The sequence below is a fragment of the Notolepis coatsorum genome (assembly GCF_963971535.1).
Source record: "Notolepis coatsorum genome assembly, chromosome: 17".
NCBI lineage: Eukaryota > Metazoa > Chordata > Actinopteri > Aulopiformes > Paralepididae > Notolepis > Notolepis coatsorum.
In genome coordinates this window covers 22,175,118-22,198,919 of record NC_140181.1, presented here as the reverse complement: position 1 = coordinate 22,198,919, position 23,802 = coordinate 22,175,118, and the positions used below count along the sequence as shown (strand labels likewise).

Sequence of the window (23,802 nt, the reverse complement as noted above, 5' to 3'; positions counted from 1 at the left end):
GTGCTTTACAGCAGTAATTTAGACATACAATTTGCATCTAGACAGAATAGACCAAATAAAAGCAATGCAGGACATATGGTAAAAGTAATGCAGACAATAACAATACAAATATTGAGGAGTGGGGGGAGGTTGGGTAGGAGGGGTGGGTGGGGGACACTGTACAACTGTACAAGCAATATGATGTTTGATACCCATGTTTGAAGCCTGACAGTCTTTCTTCCTGTTTAATACCCACACAGTTTAAAACCTGATAAGTCTTCATGAAAAATTATAAGCAATCACTATAGTAAACACTAATGATGAATTGAAAATGGGGGACCCTGATGTAAACAAGAAAGACAAAAGTCTTTCTCTGGTCTGCATCCCCTTAACAATTGTGTGTATTGAGCTGTACTGTATTGTACCCATTCTGCAATCTGTTAATAAAAATGTCAATCAATCAATCAAACCCTTCAGTGATTGCATAGTACACACACACACAATTTTACATACTTGTTAATTGAATTACCTAATCGATAAGTCGTAGTCATACTATAACAAAGCTATGACTATAAATCAACAAAGCTGGTGTTTGTGATGAAGCTCTGCATGCACAGATTGATATCTCTGAGACTGGACAATCCAGAGACTCTGGGCAATCTTGCAGAGTTCGGGAGTAGGTGCGGAAAAGTTACTATAGCTCGGCCGAGAAAGTGCCGATCGATTTGGGATAGGTCACTCTGTGTTCAGAAGATTCAGGCGTATATACAAGTATATTGGATCATGTCTCCCCCGCCACCACAGCCGTAGCTACAACCACTTAATGCCAAGGCTCTCACCCACATTTATTCATTTTCTCCCCCCGCTCTCTCTCCCATGAGCTCAACGTAACGCGGAAGTGCAGTGTATTACACACTCACTACTGTAACTACGACAACAACGAACGAAACGCTTTACGACAGTCATCGTGTTGTTGTCAAATAAGCTAAGCTAGCCTGCTGCTGTTGTTAGAGACACTTGTATATTTCTGAAAAGCTTGCTAAACACCACAGCCTCTCGCGGTGAAGTATTCTTTCTAACCCGACGAGATGGATGTTGGTGAGCTCTTGAATTACCAGGTAAATATCTTGTTCACCTAATCATCAGCTAAGTTAACGTTACCAAGCCTGTAAGCATGCTAACGCTAGGCTAACCCATCCATTCATTCACTCACTCGGGTCGCATGCATGCTGTTTCATTTCGTGTAAACTAACATTTGTTCACTTGTTTGTTTCATATCACTGATGATACCAGGTGCCCAAAAGACGCTTCTTTTAATGAACTAATGTTAAGCTACGTTACCGGATTTGCTATTATACTAGTAATATAGCTGAACTTCTGATTACAGTATATGGCGCTAATCTAGGAAGCGATTTTAGCTAAACAGAGTCTACTAACTCAAGTCGCCTGCAAAGCATGCACATTATTATCATTATTCAATGATATTAATGTTTCATTCGTTCAGCCGACGCACTGGCAACGAGTGGTTTTGAGTGTGTGAAGTATCTGCTTGCCTATTATGTATTAAATCTTGACTGGTTTATTTAGCGAGCTAACATTTTATAGTTCTAAGATCTCTCCCACCCACCCCTCCTAATGTACAGTCTCCCAGGCTCCACATCATACATAATACTCTGTCGGGATCTATGGGTAACAGTACTGTATATTTGCATATCGTATATGTCACAAATGTAACTACTATACACCTGTATGTCATGTATGTCCCTATGCCATAAATGTCATGATGTCATGTATGTTGGGTATGTCATTAATATGTTATGATGAATTGAAAATGGGGGACCCTGATGTAAACAAGACAAACGTCTTTCTCTGGTCTGCATCCCCTTAACAATTGTGTGTATTGAGCCGTACTGTATTGTACCCATTCTGCAATCTGTTAAATAAAGTTTTCATTCATTCATTCATCATGAGAAAATTGGAACCATATAATAAGTCACTTTAATTTGAGAAGATAATATCATTTCCCCCACCTTCATATTACAACTGAAGAAAGCCACTCAAGTGAAGAAAGCCACTGGAGAGATAGCAATGGCAGCTGAGACCAGCTCAAGATGGTTGTGGTTGACAAGAGCCCACAGTTGGAACCCTTCTCCAGGTGAAGGCTAATGTAGTCTTCACTGCCCCACTCAGGCAGTCGTACATGTTAAGGGGAGATATGCTTGTGACCCCAGTAGTTAGCTGCTGAAGAGGCAGAAGGGTTTCCAACAATGCAAATGCTCTGACCACCCTGTCACTAAGGGTGTTAGGGGAATACCATCATGATGAGGAACTTTATTGTTTATAGTTGAAAAGGATCCCCATTAGCTGCCACCTAAGTGGCGAGCTAGTCTTCCTGGGGTCCACACAGAAAGACAACAGAAAACACAAAACATAACAACATGAGATACATATGACAATCACAATTAACAATGATAATCTAAAAACAGTAAAACATTGTACTAGACATCATTATTATCAACATCAGAATATTTTGCTCACATATTTAAGTAGTGCATTCTCAGGTGGTATTTGAAAGACACTTTACTATTCAATTTACTTATGTTCAGTGGGCAGTTATTCCAATGATTTATGGCACGATAAACAACAGTCCTCTTTAAAGCATTTGATTTTGGACGTGGTAACATAATCTGTCCATCATCGGCTGACCTAGTAAAATAAGAATGAACCTGACTGCATCTGACAATTTGTTTGTATAAGAAAACAGGTTGAGACAGTGTTCCTGAAAAATTTAACTGTTGAAAACCAGCCTATTCTCTACCGTTGTCGGTGGAACAATGTAAGACTAACCTTGTAGCTCTGTTCTGAGCAGTTTGCAATTTCTTTAGTTGACCTTTGGATGCAGAGGACCATACTGGTGCACAATAATCCAGGTGACATAAAATTTAAGATTTCGCCACCTGTCCCACAATGTATGTAGGGACATAAGAAAGACATTTCCTCACCATGGAGATGCCACTCCCCATCTTCTTCACTATGGTATCAATGTGTTCTGTCCATGACAGCTGGCTATCAATTATTATGCCAGTAATTTTACTTTACTTGCAGCACCATATCCTAATTTTCCTTTTTCTGTTTGTAGCAAAGCATCTCTGGTGTTTATTTCACCTATGTATGTTGTCCCAGCAGGTTTACTTATGCTTCCTCTTGACATCTCCACTGTCCTTTTTGCCTCGCAGCCCGACAGAGGTGCAAAACGTCCCAGAGACGATAATGGGGGAGGAGGAGGAGAGGAGGACCCCAGAAAACAGCGTCTGGGGAGGCACCGGGAGGTGGGAGGAGGAGAGATGGACATGGAGGACATAAGCGGAGACAGGAAGAAGATTCTGGAAAAACTGATGGACCAGGAAGATGACGAACCTGAGGTTGGCTGAGCGATGTAGCCAAAATATCACATTCACATCACAATATTTAGCTTAGATACTAGATGTTGCACTAGAGCACCAGCATGTCATTTATCCAATCCGGTGCATTCCACATGGGAAGTAGAGAGAGGGGATACATGTAAACAACAACATATTTTTTTTTATGTTGTGTAATCAATACAACATTTTCAGTAATCAATCATTATTGAATAATTAGTGAAAAGCAATAGCCTACTTTTATTCTGCACCTTTATAAACGCTGTGTGTAATGTATGTATCTTTTAATGGTTACTCTACATACTAATGTTTTTAACTTTTTTCCAAGTTCCAATTTGATATGACTATATCAAATATCTCTTTGATGTATTTTTATCTTATAATACAACTTGTAATATATTGTTGATGGCAGTATGCATACTTTCACATGGCTCCATGATGGTATACCTTCAAATATAGTATGCCTCCCAATCATAGTATAGTAGTAGTAGTAGTAGTAGTAGTAGTAGTAGTAGTAGTAGTAGGGTGAGAGAGTATGTATGTGTGTGTGTGTGGTAGGTCAGGGCAATATATGGATTATTGTTTATAGTAGGGATGCTCGATATTGGCTTTTTTACAGATACCGATATACCGATAATATTGTCCAACTCTTAATTTCCGATACCGATATCAACCGATACCGATATATGCAGGGTCCCCCCCCCCCCCCCCCCCCCCCCCCCAAAAACTGAATAATTTCAGGTAATTAACATTACATATATCTTGTCATGGAATTAACACAACATTATGCATACTTTTGACAATAAATAAAATCAGAAATTGTTCTTACTTGCTTGCCTGGGTAAATAAAGGTGAAATAAATGTAAAAAAATAAATAAAAACTTTTTGTTTGGTAAAAACTGATGCCGATTTGAGCTGGCTGGGTGGAGCACCTTTTTAGAGCAGAGCCTATCCCACCAAATATATTTGTTATACTGAGCTGCTCAGCTGGAGCAGGTGAGGCTGTCTGGCTGTCTGGGAGTCATATAAACTAATGGGTAGCCATACCATGGGACTGGAGAGATGTGTTCATTATCACATTGATTGGGTGAGTTTTCATATCGCGATAGGCTGCATGTGCTGCTAACTTAAGCCTGCATTGTGATCAGGGCTTGACATTAACACCCGGCACCCGCCAAATGGTAGTGGCGTGTAACTCCATCACTCTTACCAGCCACTTTGACGGGTGACCTTTTTTCATTTATCCATCACCGCGAATCTGCCCCTCAATTCATATCGCCGCGGGGGGGGGGGGGGCATAATCCCACGGGACAATGCATTGGGAAATTGTGTCCCACGAGGCGTGCACATGTGAGAGCTCGCACAAAATCGTCTAGACGACCGTGTGATGCTCTAGCTTGTTCTAGCTATGGCTATGTTCTAAATATGGCTTACGGTTAAATACAAACTATTCAAGAATCTATGATATACATACAGCCAAATACAAACTCTTCAAACACAGCCTGTGCTTTTGTGAAACACAGCTTATTAGGTAGCTCACCGCAAAATGGCTCTTGTCAGACGTGATCTATAATCTCGTTCTCTGCACAACAACCTTTAAATACTTGATGTGTCAAGATCTACCCTGAACAAAGTGCCATAATGCTCCATAATGTCATCTGATTATAATGGCAAACTCAGTCATTACCTAGTCCTAGCCAACTCTTAATGGCCTTTTAACCCGTAGGTGGTGAAATGAGTCCCATTTTTAAGGTGATTAACTGAATGTCCCCCTGGATGTAGAGCATGTGGGCTACTCTTCAGAGCTCCATGATACTTATGTTGTCCTGGCAACGACTGTCTAGTAAAAACACAACCCGGTCCTCTTTGTATTTCCCCCCCACTTTTCAACCCCCCCGCCTCCCCTCTCAAACAGGCAGAGCCGGTGGACGAGAGCTCAGTGAAGAAGATGATTCTGACCTTTGAGAAAAGGTCATACAAAAACCAGGAGCTGAGGATCAAGTTTCCCGACAACCCAGAGAAGTGAGTGAGTGAGTGAGGTGGGTGAGTGAGTGAGTGAGTGAAATACATTTAAAGCCGCGGGGTCTCAAACTCACGGCCCGCGGGCCAATTGCGGCCCGCTGGATGATATTTTGCGGCCCCCTACTTGACATCAAAGTTTAGTGTTAGTGCGGCCCGCACGCAACTTTTTGCAGAGTCGTTGCGCGAGTTGGAAGTTTTATTTATTTTATCACTTGTAGGCTACCATAGCCAGGCTCATGACAGCAACGTTACGTTAGTGACTTGGTTGAAACGTGATTCCGGAGTGATACCAAGTAAAGTGGAAGGCAAATGCATCCCCGCTATCTCCTCTGCAAGCAGTGCTTTGCATGTCCGGCTGCACTGCCACTCTGTGTCTGTGTACTCTGCTCTGGTCCAATCACATTCAGCGTCCCGTCAGCGTTCCCCCCCCCCCCCCCCCCCCCACAGTCTGCGAATCAGATGCAGAGTAGGGGAGTAGGGCGGGTCTTCACGGAATGCGTGTCGTCTCTGTCGTCTCTTTCACTCCGAGTCAGAGCGAGAGTTGACAGCGCATCTACAGTAACATCGTTCCCAGTTTTATCTCTGTGAGATCAATGTAGCTAGTAGCCTAGTTTCGCCAGCAGGCAGCCAGCAGAAAAAGATGGCATGTTCAAAGATGGGCAGTAAAAGAAAAGTCGACTGCAATTCAAAGGTGAATGGACTGAAACATATGCGTTCATCCTGAGTCCCAGCACCACACCAATGTGACTAATATGCCAAGAAACGGTAGCTCTTGTGAAGAGTGGCAATTTGAAACGCCACTACGAAACAAAACAGTTATTTTGATGCAACCTTTCCTCAAAATTCAGTGCTAAGAACCACAAAAATAAATGGAATGAAATCATCATATCAAGCTGCAAGCAGAATTATTGTTAAATCTATGTCACAACGAGAAAAAGCAACCAAGTCCTCACTCAGTGGCATGGGTGTTGGCTAAACACAAGAAGCCATTCTCTCTCTCTGATGCATACATAATAAAATAATGTATGACTGAAGTGATGGAGACCATGTTTGAAGGCAAACAAAAGCAAATCCCCCTCAGATCGCACAGCAACCAGAATAACTGAAATACTGGCTGGTGATTTGATTAAACAGCTTTGTGATAGAATAAAAAAAATGCACAGTGCATTTCCATAGCTGTGGATGAGTCCACTGACACCACTGAGAAGCCTATGTTCTGAAGAACCGTTCATGTTCTGAAGAACCGTTCATGTTCTGAAATGTTATTGCTAAAGATTGAGAAGATTGGATCAGTTGTACTTTTTTTTGGAATACTTGAAACCCTTTTTTTGTGGAATATTTGATGCGGCCAAGTCTCACCCAGACTCTACCTCCAGCGGCCCCCAGGTACATTGAGTTTGAGACCCCTGATTTAAAGGGATATTTAGCTGATTTTTAACCTGAATCCTATCGTTATGCTGTGAGGAGGACATGTGATAATCAAACTCCATTTCTTCAACTTTCCTTGAATTTGGCTTTACTACAGTTGAAAATAGTTGTGTATTTGGCATCTGCAGTTCACTAGAGGTCTGCTTTCTTAGAGGATGATGTCAACCAGGGGGTGTGGGTGAGGGGGCTATGCGGCTGAGCTCTCCACACAGAGCGCGTCGGTAACCTTTTATATCTGACACGTCTTCCTCACAACGGAACAATAGCCGGGTTAAGGTTGAAAATCGCCAAAGAGGTACATGCCTGTGACCACGAGGCACACTGTCATTACATTTAACCCTTTTAAGCTGTCGGTCTTGTCTCTGTTGTGCCTCTGTCCAGGTTCATGGAGACAGAGTTGGACCTGAATGACATCATCCAGGAGATGCATGTGGTCGCCACCATGCCTGACCTCTACCACCTGCTGGTGGAGCTCAATGCTGTTCACTCGCTGCTAGGCCTCCTCAGCCACGAGAACACTGATATCCTTTGAATGAATGAATTTATTCACACACACACACGATATATTACATGTTACATATCTTCATGTGAAACAACAACGATGAAATTGTATGCATGTGCCAGGTCTCCCCAAGAAGCTATTTAAAGCTTTTGGAGGGAGCCTGATCACAAATATAGACAAAATATAAACAAAAACAAAACAAAACATACAACGTGGGTAGGCTTACACACCTACATACTAACTGACATACAACATATACATAAATACAGACAATTTATACCTAAGTTATGATTCTATTTAGAGATATGATTTAAGCAGTTCCTCTTTCAGTGATTTTTTTGAATGTTTTGAAGGATTTAGACAGTTTCAGATTCTCGTCAAGCTCATTCCAGATCCGTGGGCCCCTGCATGCTATGCTTAGGCTAGCACATTTGAGTTTTTTCCTCTTGCCAAATATAAGGTGCCTATTTCTTGTGTTGTGGATGTGCAGTGGTCGGCAGACTGGGACAAGCTCAAGACAGTCTGTGATTCATGTTGTCGACAACTTGATACATAATTGATGCGTTTTGGTGTATGTTAAACTCAGCGAGCCTCAGGAGACCAAAACGTTGCAATGTACTTGTAAAAATGTGTACCGGTATGTGTTTATCTGTGAATGAAGTGATCTAGGTTTTTCGTTTATTTTCTAGGCGAAGATAATTAAGATACTTTCTTTTAGCTTTTTCTCTGTTCTCCGCTTGATATAATTAATCAAATGTCCAATCCAATTAATTTTGTTTGTTTATTTCATTTTCAATTCATATATTTATCTATGGTTTGTGAAATAATATTTCATGATGATCTTGTATCTTGTTTGGGAAATATTAGTAATAATAATAATAATAAATCAACTCTGTCGGCACCACCGTTGAATGGTAGACAGTCCTAATGGCTGTAACTGTATCTGGATTTCCAGTCATCCATCCATTATTCATCTAACCATCTACATTTCCATTCATCCATTTTCCATCCATTGATTATTCATCCATCCATCATACTTGGAAGTCTATAAACAATTGGCATGTAAATAAATCTGTTAAAACAAACAACAAATTGCAATTCAACTTATACCACACACACGCACGCACGCACGCACACACACACACACACAGAGGCTATAGAAAAAACAGATCTGACCCTTAACCAGTGGTACATATTGCTATAGCAGTGGTGGACCTGCTCCAGGAGCTGACAGACATAGACACCCTCCATGAGAGTGACGAGGGGGCGGAGGTTCTCATAGATGCACTGGTGAGTACCCTGCTAGTATATGGATTTTACTATAGAAATCTGAATAATATGCTTACTTTTTCATAGGATTTGCTTTATAAACCATTTCAAACTTGACAACATAAACTTTATAAATGGTTTATATCCTTTTGGCCACTGACTGGTGACTCTCTTATCCTTGTGCTTTTGGATCTCACTGCTGCCTTTGACACAGTGGATCACAATGTTCTGCTCTCCCGTTTGGAGCACTGGGTTGGCATTAAAGGCTCAGCCCTGGAGTTTTTCAGGTCATATTTGTTTGAGAGAAGTTTTTGTCTTAGTCTGCGGTTACATTAAAGGAAAACAACAACGTTCCATTTTCACTTTTCTGAACGTTGCGTTATGGCAGTCAGGTTAGACGTTGTTTGTCTCCTGTATGCGCGGGAGGTATTTGTCGCGTGCACAAGCCAGACAGAGAGAGAGAGCACAGAGCGCGCATGTGTGTGTGCCTCGTTTGTCCTCGCGCGTTGCAGTGTGTGTAAAAGCACAGCAGAGCCCCGCTCCTCGTTCAGACAGATGAGAGAGCAAAGCGTGCCTTCAGACGTCCGAACGAATACTCGATCACCATGCGTCGGTGTCTAGTGCGCTTGGGCGTAGGGGTGGGGGAAAAAATCGATACGTAGTAGTATCGTGATACTTTGCGTGGCGATACTGTATCAATACAGGGACGCCAAGTATCGATATTTAATTATTCATAAAAAAAAAGTTTTTTTTGTATATATATATTTTTTTTGTATAAGGAAGTTGCATTGTTAATTTCAATACCTGTAATAGTACAGTAGTCCACGCACACATGTGCATTCAGTTAAGTTGGAATATGACTGTAATACAAACAGTTCAGTTTGTCAGGTACATGCAACACAGATTACAGTGTTTACATCTGTCTGCTTGAGAAAATACCATGTTCTGCAATAAAAATTAGAGATGAACAGACTGAACTTTATTTTATTAGATAAAACATGTTGACAAAGTTTTACTTTGCATTTGAAAAAAGGTAATATATCGCAATATTAATATCGCAATACTCAGCATATTGTGATATATTTAGTATCGCAATACTATCATATCGTGACTCAAGTATCGTGATCGTATCGTCAGGCCTCTGGTGATTCCCACCCCTAGTTGGGCGTGAACGGCTCCAGCTCGCTTTGTTTACATGCCACCGTTCCAAGGGAGTCTTGACAACGAAAACCCCCTTTGAGCGTTGCCGCTAGGAAAATGAAAATGCCAGCTAAAAACGGCGTTGCCTTTTAACTTGGACATGCAAACGAAATAATTCGAAAATGAAACGTTGTTTTCCTTTAGTGTAACCAAGGCCTTAGCCTGGGCGACACTGTATTCTCCACAGCACATCTCCCCTGCGGGGGGTGCCCCAGGGATCAATTTCTGGGCCAATTTTATTTGTGCTATATTTGCTCCCCTTAGGATCTATACTCCCAAAACATGGCGTCTCCTTTCACTGCTACGCAGGTGACCATCAGATCTACCTGCCATTGGAAAGGAACAATCGCAACCCGTTGAAACCATTGTTAGCATGCCTTGATGTCAAAGCCTGGTTGGCATTAAATTGTTTACTTCTCAATGACAGTAAAACGGAGGTGGTGTTTGGTCCTAGCAATGGGCATGTGTCTCCTCCTGGTGACTTGGCCCCCTTGGACTTTTTGTGAAGCCAACTGTCACCAATCTAGGGGTGAATATCGATTGTGAGTGACCTTAAGTTGGACAAACAGATCAATGCTGTAGTGGGAAAGAGCTTTTTCCAACTTGGGAAGCTGTCCAAGGTCAAACCTTTTTTTATCCCGTAGTGTTTTTGAAACTGTTATCCATGCTTTTATGACCTCTCGCCTTGACTATTGCAATGCATTATATGTTGGCGTCAGTCAGGCCTCCCTCTCTCGCCTGCAGTTAGTTAGAAACTATAAAAGAAGGAAGGGTCATCATGTCAGAATACCAATGCCAGTTATATGAAGACTATTAAAATACACCAGCTATATCTGAGGAAATTATACATCAACCAATATATCAAACGCTAGCTAGTTAACAATGCAACAAATTGCAGATGATCTGAGGTAATAACCTGTTTAAATTAGGTAAAACTAGGCCGAGTTAAATAGACTGATCCCAATGTCGAATGGACTGAACGTTTCCACACTTGGCACCAATGTGCATACTGTACACTACACAGTGACGTGATGACCCTTCCATATACCCTTCTATAGTTTCCTTGTCTGCTACTATCAATAGCTGACGGGAAATACACTTGACGACCAAGAAGGGGGTTTTCATTATAGACCATTTCAATAGTTAAAAATATGCATAACCTAAGCTGGTCCTTGTATTATTAAAGAGTGAGAATTAAAAGTTTAGTTTCATAGTTTTTGACCTCTAGCCCTATTTCCTACTTACCAATGATGTTGTGGGGTCCTTTCTCAGCACAATCAGTATTTATGAATATGTTTAACTGCTTTTTTTTCTCTTAGTGTCTTATCCCTCTGTATCTTGTCTCTGTAGCTGGAGGGCCAGGTGGTGGCGCTGTTGGTTCAGAACATGGAGCGTCTGGATGAGCAGGCCAAGGAGGAATCTGATGGGGTCTACAACACCCTGGGTAAGCCAAGTTCCCTTACCGGTGTCAGGGTAGGACAGAACCTACGTGATCTAATCCAAGAAAATGACCATCCATGCTCAGCGAACCTACCCTGGGTAAATAAAGGTTAAACAAAACAGGACAGAACCTACGTGATCTAATCCACTGTCTTACCAGTGTCAGGGTACCAGGATGGAACCAACGTTATCGAATTCACTGTCATCTTAACAGTGTCAGGGTAGTGGGGATGGAACCTATGTGATCTAATTCACTGTCTTACCAGTGTCAGGGTAGTGGATATGGAACCAGTGTTATCTAATTCACTGTCTTACCAGTGTCAGGGTAGCAGGGGAGGAACCTATACGTATCATCAAATTTAAAACGTTTTGTCTTCTAAAAATTATGGTGGGCAGTCTACTCCCCTTTGTGTCTTTTATTTATTTATTTTGACAGTAGGAAGCCAGGAGGGGAAGCGCTAATGGGATTTTACCTTTTGCACCTATAGTCCCTATTAAAATTCTCACTAGTGAATTAATTAAAATTTGTGGTCTGTCTGTTTGTTCCATTTCTCTCCATATGTCTTCTCTATCTCTCTCCACTCCTCCCTCTCCTCTCCTCTCCTCTCCTCTCCTCTCCTCTCCTCTCCTCTCCTCTCTATCTCTCTCCACTCCTCTATCACTCTCCTCTCCTCTCTATCTCTCTCAACTCCTCTATCTCTCTCCACTCCTCTCTATGTCTCCCTTAAAACCACCATTACACAGTAGTGAGTTATTACTGTGAAGTCATTTTTTTTTGTAGAACTGTGTGTACCGGTACTCGCTATTTATTGATGCATTGTTATAACTGTTGGTATATGATTATTGAGCTATTTATTGATGCATTATTATAACTGTTGGTATATGGTTATTGAGCTATTTATTGTTGTATTATTATAACTGTTGGTATATGGTTATTAAGCTATTTATTTATGTGTTATAACTGTTTGTGTATGGTTATTGAAATCTGAGAAAGAAATCTTAAGAAATCTGTCCGTGCCGGCATTACAAAATAGTAATTTGTACGATTTTGCTAGCAGCTCATCATCCCAAAAGCTAAATAATTATTCCCCATCCTGTTACCAAAATGTATGTGACAATGTGAATAGAGGACACATTAGGTATATAAAACGATCTAGTTGTGAATAAATATGTATGTTGAATTGAAATATCTGTCATTTAGAAATCATATTTTATTTTATATAATCATATTACTTAATTAACGGCACAATGGTTGATCACTGCACTAGGGAACAGTCATCCATTAAAATGCCTTACATTTACATTTTATATTAAGGCACTTGCTTACAAATGCCTGAATCTATGCACACACCTTAATAAAAGATTCAAGGGGTACTTAAAACATTGCAGACCCCTTAACTCTTTCTCTGCCAGCTATTATTCTTATTTTGTAGTAAATGCGCCACGCTTTATATAGGCATTTTCACTGTGCGTCGCAGTGTTTGCAGTGGCTATATCTATATTCTATATTATAGCTATGGAGACAATACTATGGCTCATTTGACAGTAACAACAGACAGTTCAACATGTGAAAAAGAATACATTTGTTCATGTATACGTTCGCGTGTTATCCCGTCGTGAATATTGTATAGTTTCAGAGTGATCCTGGCTAATTCCAGAAAACGGCGCTATGAAGCGATATGTGCATTTGGCAAAATCCGTTCGTGTTTCTCGCCTGGACATGCTATTGTTTCCAAATCAAAGGTATATAATAGGTATTTTGTTTCATCATGAATGCATCAATGGGGGGGGGGGGGGGGGGGGTCGTTTTTTGATGCTCTGATCGTCATCAACGGCATGATGATGTCAAATAGTCCTTACCTTTGATCGGGGGTATTCCAAAAAGAATATTCCAATTGTCTGATCGCGATTTCCAGTATTGGTGTCCATCAGGTCCCCGACATAATCCGGCACAACACATGCATCGAGGGGCCATGTGATTGGGTGAACCGCTAGACTTGCCTGGTAAAAAATTCCCCGCGCGGAGGGGTTTAGATGTGACAGAGTCTGGAACAGGGTTTCAAATGGTGCACGATACTGCCACCTAGCAGGATCTGGATACAATGGATACAATATCATGGTCATTTGACAGTAAGAACCTTCCGTTCAAGATGCAAAAAAAAAAAAAAAAATCCATCCATACGTTCCCGTTTTATACCGTGGTGAATATAAGTGTTATTTCGGAATGATCGGGGCTAATTCCTGGGAGGCTGTTTATAAGCCGCAATGTGTATTATACCAAATCCATTGGCGTTTCGTCCCTACACACGCTACAATAAAAAAATCAAATGCATATGATAGGTATTATGTTTCATCATGAATGCATGAAAGGGGGGGGGGGGGGTCGTTTCTGATTAATTGATTGCCAATAACGGCATTTGTTATTACCACAACATACGCTGATCAGGGAGATGGCTATGAAAACCTTGCACGTTCAAGCTGAAATTGACGTCAAATTGTTCTTACCTGTGGCCGGTGGGATTCCAAAAAGAATATTCCAATAATTTGATCGCCATCTGGTAGATTGTATGTCCATTTGGTCGACAACATAACCCACCACAGCATAATGAATCGGGGGTCCCGAAAACTATTCAATGCGATCGGGTGAAGCCCAAGGTTCAGGTTAGTAGAAAAGAGCACCTGGAGCGTTTTCAGTGTGGCACCCGGTCTGGAACAGGGGTTACTGCATTCTCAATACAGCGCTACTAGAAGGATCTGGCCGGTACTGCACCTTCGGATTCCCGGTATGCCTTTTACAGGCAAAATACAGCTCCCTGACATTCAATAGGGTATTAAAATCGAATAAAAGGGAAAACGAGTTTTGGCCATCAACCGCTGGCTCCCAATAACGTATATATATGTGGTTGGCCGGGAAAGTGTTAAGGGTACAATTCAGGGTTTTTGCTTCCTAACTCATTCAGCGCCGGAGCGATATGCCCGATATAGGTCTAGAACGCCACCGCTTTAATCAATGGGTGGACTGCGAGATTTGCGAGTGCTTAAAATATATCTTAAATTATAGCTATGGGTCTAATACACCCGTCGATTATCAGTGAGTTGCTTCCAGTCAACATGTACAAAACGGATTGTTTTTTCATCTGTACTTTTCCATTTTATACCGTTTTTAATATGAGTATAGTTTTGGTGCTTCAGAGTAATTCCAGGAAAAGACGCGATAATAGCCCTTTAGTGGAATACACTAAACACATAATTTTTCGCCTGATTATCGAATCTTCCTGAAATCAACGCTAGATCATCATTATTATCCTTCCTCGTGCAAGAATGAAAAGAGCCCTGGACCGCGGGGCTCCCCCGCCACCTCCTGCACCCAACGGCACACAGCCACACACACAGAGACAGCGTCGATCGGGGTAGAAATAAATATCAGATCAACGATCAAATTTATATATAGTGTTCTTACCTTGTATCTGATGTAATGCAAAAGAAATAATCCAATTATCTGATCGCCAATCCAAATACTGCTCGTGGAGGTCCGTACCACATTACCGACCGTTACACACTGACGGGCGGGCAGGGTTTAAATACGCAGGCGAGGTAGGCCTCAACAACGATGGCATGGAACAGTAACCCCGCCCGCATGCGTCTATACTTCCCGCAAGCAAGTTGTCCTTTTGCGCGATCTGATTGGCCACTGATGTTTCTGGTCATGTGACATGTGCACCCAATCGTGTGACGGCAAGTTCTTTGGACGGTTAAGCTTAGGCGCTCTTTCGAAGTTGGTTAAGGTTAGAGTTTGTCTTAGAGCATGGCGATAGAACGCCAGCCCTGATTCCAAACTCTAACCTTAACCAACTGCGAAAGAGTCGCCTAAGCTTAACCAGTGATAAACTAGGTGTTAGGTCGTTTGCAGGCTGTTTGACGTGGAAATGGGCTAAGACACTGCTCGTCATGCGATTGGCGCACATGTCACATGACCAGAAACGTCAGTGGCCAATCAGAGCAACGCGGAAGTACAACTTGCTTGTGGGAAGTATAGACGCCGCCTGCATGGCTCGGATCATCCCAGAAAAGAAACTACACAATTCCTAATGGAGTGCAATACCAGCTGGAAGGCGTAGGCGGCGGTATTTGCCCTTTTGCGAGCTCAGACCCATTCCCAATGATGACATCAGGCTGGATGGATGAAAATGAATGGATATCGCTAATAAAAGAAATAACGATTAAAACCCGACTATACTCGTGATTGGCGCTCAAGCGATGGCGAGTTAACCCGACTATCATCGTCACTGGCGCTGAATGAGTTAATTTTAATAATAATAAACAATAATAATAATAGCTTGGATTTATATAGCGCCTTTCAAGAAACTCAAGTGCGCTTTACAGGGCAACAAAAGACTCCAGGAATAAACAAAATAAATAATAACAATAAATGATAGGGAGACCACTAGAGGTGTAGTGTGTGACTAGTGTGTATTCTCTCCAGCCATCGTAGAGAACATGGCGGAGTTCAAACCAAGCCTGTGTACTGATGCAGCCCAGCAGGGACTCATGCAGTGGCTCCTCAAGAGGATCAAGGTGAGAACTGGGCTGGGTAGGCCTCAGGGTTGAAAGGTGAGAACTGGGCTGGGTATGGTGAGCAGGTTGGCACCTTGCATGGTAGCCTGCGCCATCGGTGTGTGAGTGAATGGGTGAATGTGATGCATAAGTCGTAAATCACTTTGGATGAAAGCCCTATATAAATGCAGTTAATTGACCATTTATAAGTATGTACAACCTCTTTTTCTTTCAGGCGAAGATGCCCTTCGATGCCAACAAGTTATACTGCAGCGAAATCCTCGCTATATTGCTACAGAACAATGACAGTACGTTTCTGAAGGATATTTCAACAAATGATTAACCCTTTTTTTTTTTTCATTTCACCAGGCTACTTTTATTTCTATTTACCATGTGTTACAGCTCTAAACTTCCTAGCTAGCTGTGTCCCATGGTAGGAATGCTAAATGTCAGCTAGCTGTGTGCCATGATTTCAATAAGGATGGTTTATTTATTTATTTGTATTATTATTTTGTTGTATTTTACAGACTGGACATTCGACACATTTTCCAAAAATTCACAATACAATACAATACAAACACAAATTACATACAAAAGAACACAGAACATATGTGCACAAAAGCAAACAGAAAAATGGGGAAGGGGGGGCATCAATTTTGATAATTCTACATGAGAAGTTGATAACTGGATTATCAAATTCTGCAGGAGGATTAGGATGAAACCACAAAGAAGCCAAAGACGCATTCTTATTAAGATTAGCAATAATTCATCCCTCCAGCCATTCCCAGCTGCCTACTGTATTTGTAGTTGTGATATCCCCATGCAAGATACATAATATTGGTAAATGTCTGGTACAGCCAGACCACCCTTAAGTCTCGGCTTCTTTAGGCTTATTTTAGGTTTCTTCTGAGACCACAAAAAGGATGAGTACTAATATTTTAACTCATTAAACCAACTTGATGGAAACTGTATGGCCATGGCTGACATAATGAATGACAATCTTTGGAGAATACCGGTATTCATCTTCAGAACCTCAGCTCTACCCCACAGAGACGTAGGCAAAGAAGACCATCTCTTTATGTCATCTCTTATTTTCCTCAATAAACCTGAGGCATTCAATTCATAGGTTTTGCAGATGGGAGCTATGATTATTTATATAAATTATATTGTCTCTTCCTTGAATGGTTGTAAATCCCATTTGTATGAGGATGATACTAGTGTGTATTGTATTGCTGATTCTGTATATTTGGCCATTGAGAACCTGCAACTTGCCTTTAATGCTCTACAAGACCATATTTACCTTAAACTGGTTCTTAATGCTGGTGAAACTAAATTAATACCGTTTTCTAGAGCCAGAAATATTATTTATGAAGATGTGCACATATGGTTTTAGCACTCTAGTTTTTGGGTTTGGCATGGAGTTTACTTTTGGACTGAATAACATGTACTAATCGTTACATTTTAATTCCTCTTTAAGAGGTATTGAGTGGAGCTGGTAGCGGCTTTCTTAGCAAGAAATCATTTTGACATCACTTTCCCAATACCGTAATTATAAGCCAGTGGCTATCAGGGCTTTGGCTTCATCTATAGCCTCATCTCTTCTTCCTCCCTTTTAACTGTTTTCTTTCCCCCTTTCTCTCCCTCTGTCTTAAGACCTTTGTTCGGTACAGAATGTCTGGCTGTTAGCTTTAATCTCCATGATGGAGCAGTCCAAATCCTCTCCATCCTTTCTTACTCTTTGAAGCATTGATGTTGCTTAGCAACAGCATTTAGCTGCATGCCCCCCCCTCACTTCCACTAGCGTGCTTAGTAGGATGTTGCTAACAAATGCCAAAATATTGAACACGGAAAAGGTTCAAAACAACAGAAAATGAGAAGTGGTGAAAGTCATATTATCACTGTTTACCTTGTTGTCTCGTTTACATTTACGGTAGTCATTTAGCTGACGCTTTTATCCAAAGCCACTTACAAGTTCTGTACAAGTCAGCAGCAGGGTAGACCTCTGGCAGCTACAGATGTAGCCCTTAGGGTGGGATGCACTGCCGGGTGGTTCCACAATTGTTTTATCCTGATTATTATCTTGTTTTCATAATCGCTGGAAGCCCAAATCATAATTGAAAATAAAATTGTATTAATCGCCCAGCCCTACTATTACAAATGGCACCTGGAAATGTGTACTATGGCTTTAAGTGTCTCACTAGTAGCCACAGAGCACCGGGGCGTTCAGTAATGTAGCTTGTAGCATTGGCTACATTGATATTCTGTCTGGGTTTCTCTAATTCTCCTCTTCGGTGGCTGTATCTGGCTCAGTGGTGCTGCCTCGCACACACGGCAGCCCCCAGAGCTGGATCAATTCATCTTCTACCTCCTCTCTCACTCACTTCTCTTCTCTCTTTCTCCCTCCCTCTCCCTTTCCCTCCATCTCTCTCTCCATCTCTCCCTTGCCTTCTTTATTCTCTTTCTCTCTCTGTCTTTCTCTCTCCCTCATTTTCTGTCTCAGTCTTTCTTTCTCTCCGTTTCTCTATTTCTCTCTCTTTCGCTTGGGTTATCTCACTCCACTTTCACATTTTCTAGCCTTTTCTCTCTTCTCTTGCTTTCCTCATTCTCTCTCCCTCTCGTTCTTTCTTTTTCCATCTCTTTTTCTCAACTCCCTCTTGCTCTCTCTCTCCCTCTCCTTTTCTCCTCAAATCCCTCTGGCTGACTATGTTTGTCAATAAAGTATGGTAACAACGACCTCCTCTCTTAACACTATGTGGACCGTCCACGAGTTAACTTGTGATTCGATTCCACCCGTTGAGGACCAGAGCCACGAGTTAACTCGTGGCGAGTTGTTATTGTTTTATTCCATATTTATAACGCTATTAACGTCCACGATCGACATGCAGGACCTACCCACATAATTTGATTTTCGAAACATGCAATACCGGCCAGATCCGCTTAGGGGCGCCAACGCTCCACTGCAGTATCATTGAGGGCGATTGAAAAAAAAATTATTTTCACTGTCTGTGGGAGTTTAATATGAGCCTCGGTTCCAAACGAAGACCCTCCATCTTTGATCCCGTTACCGAACGCATATTTCAGCCTGGAATAATGGGATTTATGATTAGCCAATGGACATATCGATCTACCAGATTCCGATGACTAATGACGAAATGCTGCCGGCGATCACATGGCCTGACGGTAGGATACTATTCCCCCAAATTACAGCTGGATTGGACATTGTTTTAAAACGTAACGTGATCGATCAGTGAACATGGCTACTTGAACACACACTGTATTGCTAATCAATAATACTGATCAGCGTCTCCCGCCGCCCCCATTTCATCCATAGATGTTCTGTATAGTCCGGATGCTACGCAGTTTGTTTTATTTCATTCGTATATATACAGCAGAAATGGCGTTTGATATAACGGCGCCAACGTTTAGCCTATTATCTAGCTCCTCGGGAAAAAGACGAGACGAAAAGTGCGATAAACGTTATATTCACGACGCTATAAAATGACAACCAACCGATGGATTTTTATTTTCTTTAAGCCATTATGAAGGCACGATTTATGCACTCAAGTGACAATGAGAATGGACAGATAGCAATACTATAAAGTATATATATAGTATATATATCGGTTTGTAAACAAACCTCTGTCCTCTGGCCTATAAATCGGCGCGACACTCTGGTCGCCAAAGTGTTAACACCCCTCCTTCCTCCCTCTTCATTTTTCATTTATTTTCACCTCATCTTTCTACCTTTCCACTCTGCCCTCCTTGACTCTGTTGTTCTCTCTCCTCTGGCCTGACTGTATAATAACACATCCATAATAACCTGACTGTATAATAACACATCCACAAGGGCCTCACTGTATGATAACACATCCATAATGACCTGACTGTATAATAACACATCCACAAGGGCCTGACTGTATGATAACACATCCATAATGACCTGACTGTATAATAACACATCCATAATGACCTGACTGTATAATAACACATCCATAATGACCTGACTGTATAATAACACATCCATAATGACCTGACTGTATAATAACACATCCATAATGACCTGACTGTATAACACATCCATAAGGGATTGACTATGAAAAAAAAACGAAACATATACCTTGTATTGTATCGTTTGTATAGATATATAGAATATATGTTGTGTGGGCGGTCAGGTGGCGTAACGGAGATTGCGTTTGTCACCAAACCCCGGAGCGGCTAGATTCGTCTGTTCGAATCCAGCTCACAGCTCCGGGGTTGTCACCAGCTTGGCTGGCCGTTCACACTAATACAATTGGCAGTATTAGAGGGTGGGAGAAGCTGGCGGGGTGGGTCCGGGTCGTTGTAAACAGCGACTCCTACAGTTCGGTCGGGGGCGCCTGCTAAGCGCGGATAGGACTTGAGTGGGATAGTGTGATCCTTCCACACGCTACGCCCTCTCAATGAGAATCCGCGCTGCCAGGTGAAAAGAAGCGGTTGATTGGCTGGACGTGTGTCGGAGGAAGCACGTGATAGCCTCCACTCTCCCAGACCGACTGTGGGGGGTAAGTGCGCAGCGACCAGGAAGGGGATTGGGAATTGGCATAACGACTAACATTGGGATGGGAGAAAATCGGAGGAAAAATGGAGGGGGAAAAAGATCAATACAAAAAAAAAAGAATATATGTTGTGTATTATGTTTAGTTTATACAGGGCCTGACTGTATGATATTTTTACCATAAGTGACAACAAGGTACTTCCCCCACGGGGACAAAAAAAGTAATTATTGTCTTATCTTTTAATGCCCCTCTTTAGGCTGTTTGTACTGGTGTGCAGTCCACTTTGTTAGCGCCGTTGACAGCATGCACACGCAGGGCTTTCTCACATCTCAGTTTGCGAAAAGACTGGCTGTACAACTGATCAACTGATCAATCAGCTTGCCTCCTTCCTTTTGATTGACAGCCGTCGATCAAAGAGCTTCAGGAGAGTGTGTGCACACCTTCACCGGTCAAACTTCAGAGGGGCTCGGTCCAAAGTACAACACTGCAGCACACGAATATAGGATGGTATAAACTTCATAAACTAACGTTTCCATGGTGCGTCTTTAGCAAAACTAGACTAAAGCCCATTCTGAGAGCACCGGCGGGGGGGCCTACAGATGCCTTATGTGTGTTGGTTGGTGCATGTGAAACTCCCCCCTTCATACCTTCAACAGGGTCAGTGTCCTTTCTTTCATTGACCAGATGAAGACGTGTTTGTCGAAATGTTAGTTGTTTAATAATAATGAATCAGGACATAGAAGACCACTGACTATCTAGAATATGGAATCTGTTTCTTTATAAAGCCATAATTACCGTACTGACCGACTGTCCAAATTATATTACTTCATTATTGGAATGGACCACTGGACCCTGTCGTACACCATCCAGTGATTGTCTTACACTTAGAGTGCCTAGAGTTTGTACCGAACTTGGTAGATCTGCTTTTGGCTTCTCTGCCCCTACCTCATGGAATACCCTGCAGGAAACTCTGAAAACTAGACACTCTAGTGTCTCCTACACGACTCGCCAGATGCCTAGTTTACATGCAACCAGTAGTCTAGCAAGCTTTCAACAAGCTGTCATTCCTATGTCATGACAGTTTAGCCCAGGGGGCGCAGTTTTACCTTCTTAAAAGCTAAGTACTGTGTGGTGTTGTAGGTTTGTTTTAAAATGTATTGGAACCGGACCAAATTTAACATGCCTTTAACAACTCATCGCGGTCCGCCAGCAACGTTTCCGTTCCTGTGGGCCGCTCTTTGACAATTTCTGGTTTAGAACTTCAGGTCACCACAATATGTAGTTGCTTTTAAATTGTTACCTCTGTTTTTGTTTTTGTTTTTGAAATGTGCTTTTAATTGTTCTGATTGTCTGATGTTTCTGTATTTGTTAACGCACTATGACATTTGTGAATGTAACAAGTCGACGACACTGTAAATGAGTTTAATTACTCAGTGTATTCATGAGTATAAATAAGGATTGAGTATAAATAAGGAGGCACAGTTGAAATATTTCGAGAGGTGCAGATGGCCTACGCAGAGAGGCTTTGCAACCCAGGGCAATGGTTCTGCCAAGTGGTGTCCGGGGTCCTTTAGGTTGCATCAAGGGGGTCCCCACCCAAAATGAGGAATAGTTTAACTTCCCTGATATTTTATTCACTAGACGTCTGTCAGCACAATGAGAAAATGCACCGTAAGAATGACTATTGTGATCGTAGGTTTAACTTTCACTCTCACCATCATCCTGGACTAAATCACACATATAACAACAACAAACATCTTCTGAGATGGAAGTCACTGACCTATTGGATGGCAATTTGGGGGTTCCTTGACGTGAAAACCAATGATTAAGGGATACCCACTGCCCCCCTGTGTGTGCAGCCGTACGCAGTCCTGGATATGGCTTCTCTTCTTGTTCCATTCTTTTAATTTGTGTTCTCTTTATTCTCTTCCTTTTCGTCTCTCTTTTTGTTGCCCATCGTTCTTCCAGGGGCTACAGATGAAAATGAGCCTTAATGTCTAAATCTGGAACATTCTATGTTTATTAATGTGTATAGTCCCTTTTCATTATTATATTTAAATAAGTAAACAACCCGCTGACATCTTTTGAGAAGGCTTTTTCATATTAGGTTTGCGATTTATGTATAACTTTTGTATGCTTTTAAAACACGCACACTTCTTCACGTTCATATTCAGAAGACGTAGTTGTCTGCATGCTGTTGAATGGGACACCATGTTGTCTTTGTCTCCCGGGTGGAAATACAGACTAAACGAGTTATAAATAAACCTTTTTCTCTCTCTCTCTCTCCCTCCCTCCCTCCTAGATACCAGAGAGCTCTTAGGAGAGATGGATGGCATTGATGTCTTACTGCAGCAACTCTCAGTAAGTTCCCCTGTGATGATTGTACCATAGATTTATTTTTACAGCGTGCTTCTCCTCTTGGTCCTTTACCTCCGGGTCCGTTTGGGTCATTCCCCTTAACACATTGACCGCCAGCAGCAGGGGGGGGCGCTGATCCCCCTTCAGCGGCAGGTCTTTATTCAATGGGTATAGTTTTAGAATGCCAGACTTGCGAGTCCTAAAACTATATTTTATATTATAGCTATGGATCTAATAACGCCGTCGAATGTCAGTGAGTTGCTTCTGGTCAACATGCAAAAAACTGATTGTTTTTTCATCCGTACATTTCCGTTTTATACCGTTTTGAATATGAGTATGGTTTGGGTGATTCTGAGTAATTCCAGGAAAAGACGAGAAAAAGGCATTTTAGTGTAATCCAGTCATCACGTTGTAATTTTTCGGCTGATTATCTAATCATCCTGAAATCAACGCTAGATTATCATTATTATATCTCCTCGTGCATACATGAAATGGCCCTTGTAGCGGGGCTTCCCCCCCCCCCCCCGCAGCTAACGGTAGAAAGCACAACACGGTCCACACAGATAGCTTTGATCGCGGGAGAAAGAAATATCAGATCAACGCAAGATTTTATATATAGTGTTCTTACCTTGTCTCTGATGTAATGCAAAAAAAAGAATCCAATTATCTGATCGCCATTCCAGTTATCCACAGCGATCCTGTCCCCGACATTACCGAGCGTTACACATGAACGGGCGGGCGGGGTTAGTGTTCCATGCCATCGTTGTAAAGGCCTGCCTCGCCTGAGTATTTAAACCCCGCCCCCACGGCTCAGATCGGCTCTGAAAACACACCAGACCATTTACAATGGAGTGCAATAGCTCCGCAAGGCAGTAGAGGGCGGTGTTGACCGTCTGCCAGCTCAGACAGGGTCTGAAGGGTCTGCAGAGGCTGCAGCCATGAATTATGAATAGATATAGCGAATAAACGAAATAACGATCCCAAAAACGAGTTAACTCGTTGTTGGCGCTGAACGCATGGCGGGCAATAATGAGTTAACTCGTTCTTGGCGCAGATTGTGTTAAGATATATAGACTCATTCATATATATATATATA

General features: G+C 41.9%; 1 protein-coding gene across 1 annotated transcript in view; it reads left to right on the top strand.

Annotated features, from left to right (window-relative positions):
* The first annotated feature begins 957 nt into the window (after window positions 1-957).
* The window catches only part of ctnnbl1 (catenin, beta like 1), a 134,825-nt gene continuing 111,980 nt past the window's right edge, over window positions 958-23,802 (top strand). Inside the window, exons 1-9 of the mRNA XM_084333639.1 lie at window positions 958-1,097; window positions 3,216-3,401; window positions 5,314-5,420; window positions 7,230-7,373; window positions 8,547-8,640; window positions 11,170-11,263; window positions 15,743-15,834; window positions 16,049-16,121; window positions 22,651-22,709. Of these exons, the coding sequence (XP_084189765.1) occupies window positions 1,068-1,097; window positions 3,216-3,401; window positions 5,314-5,420; window positions 7,230-7,373; window positions 8,547-8,640; window positions 11,170-11,263; window positions 15,743-15,834; window positions 16,049-16,121; window positions 22,651-22,709 (879 nt within the window). The 5' untranslated portion in view covers window positions 958-1,067. The remainder of the gene's footprint in view (window positions 1,098-3,215; window positions 3,402-5,313; window positions 5,421-7,229; window positions 7,374-8,546; window positions 8,641-11,169; window positions 11,264-15,742; window positions 15,835-16,048; window positions 16,122-22,650; window positions 22,710-23,802) is intronic.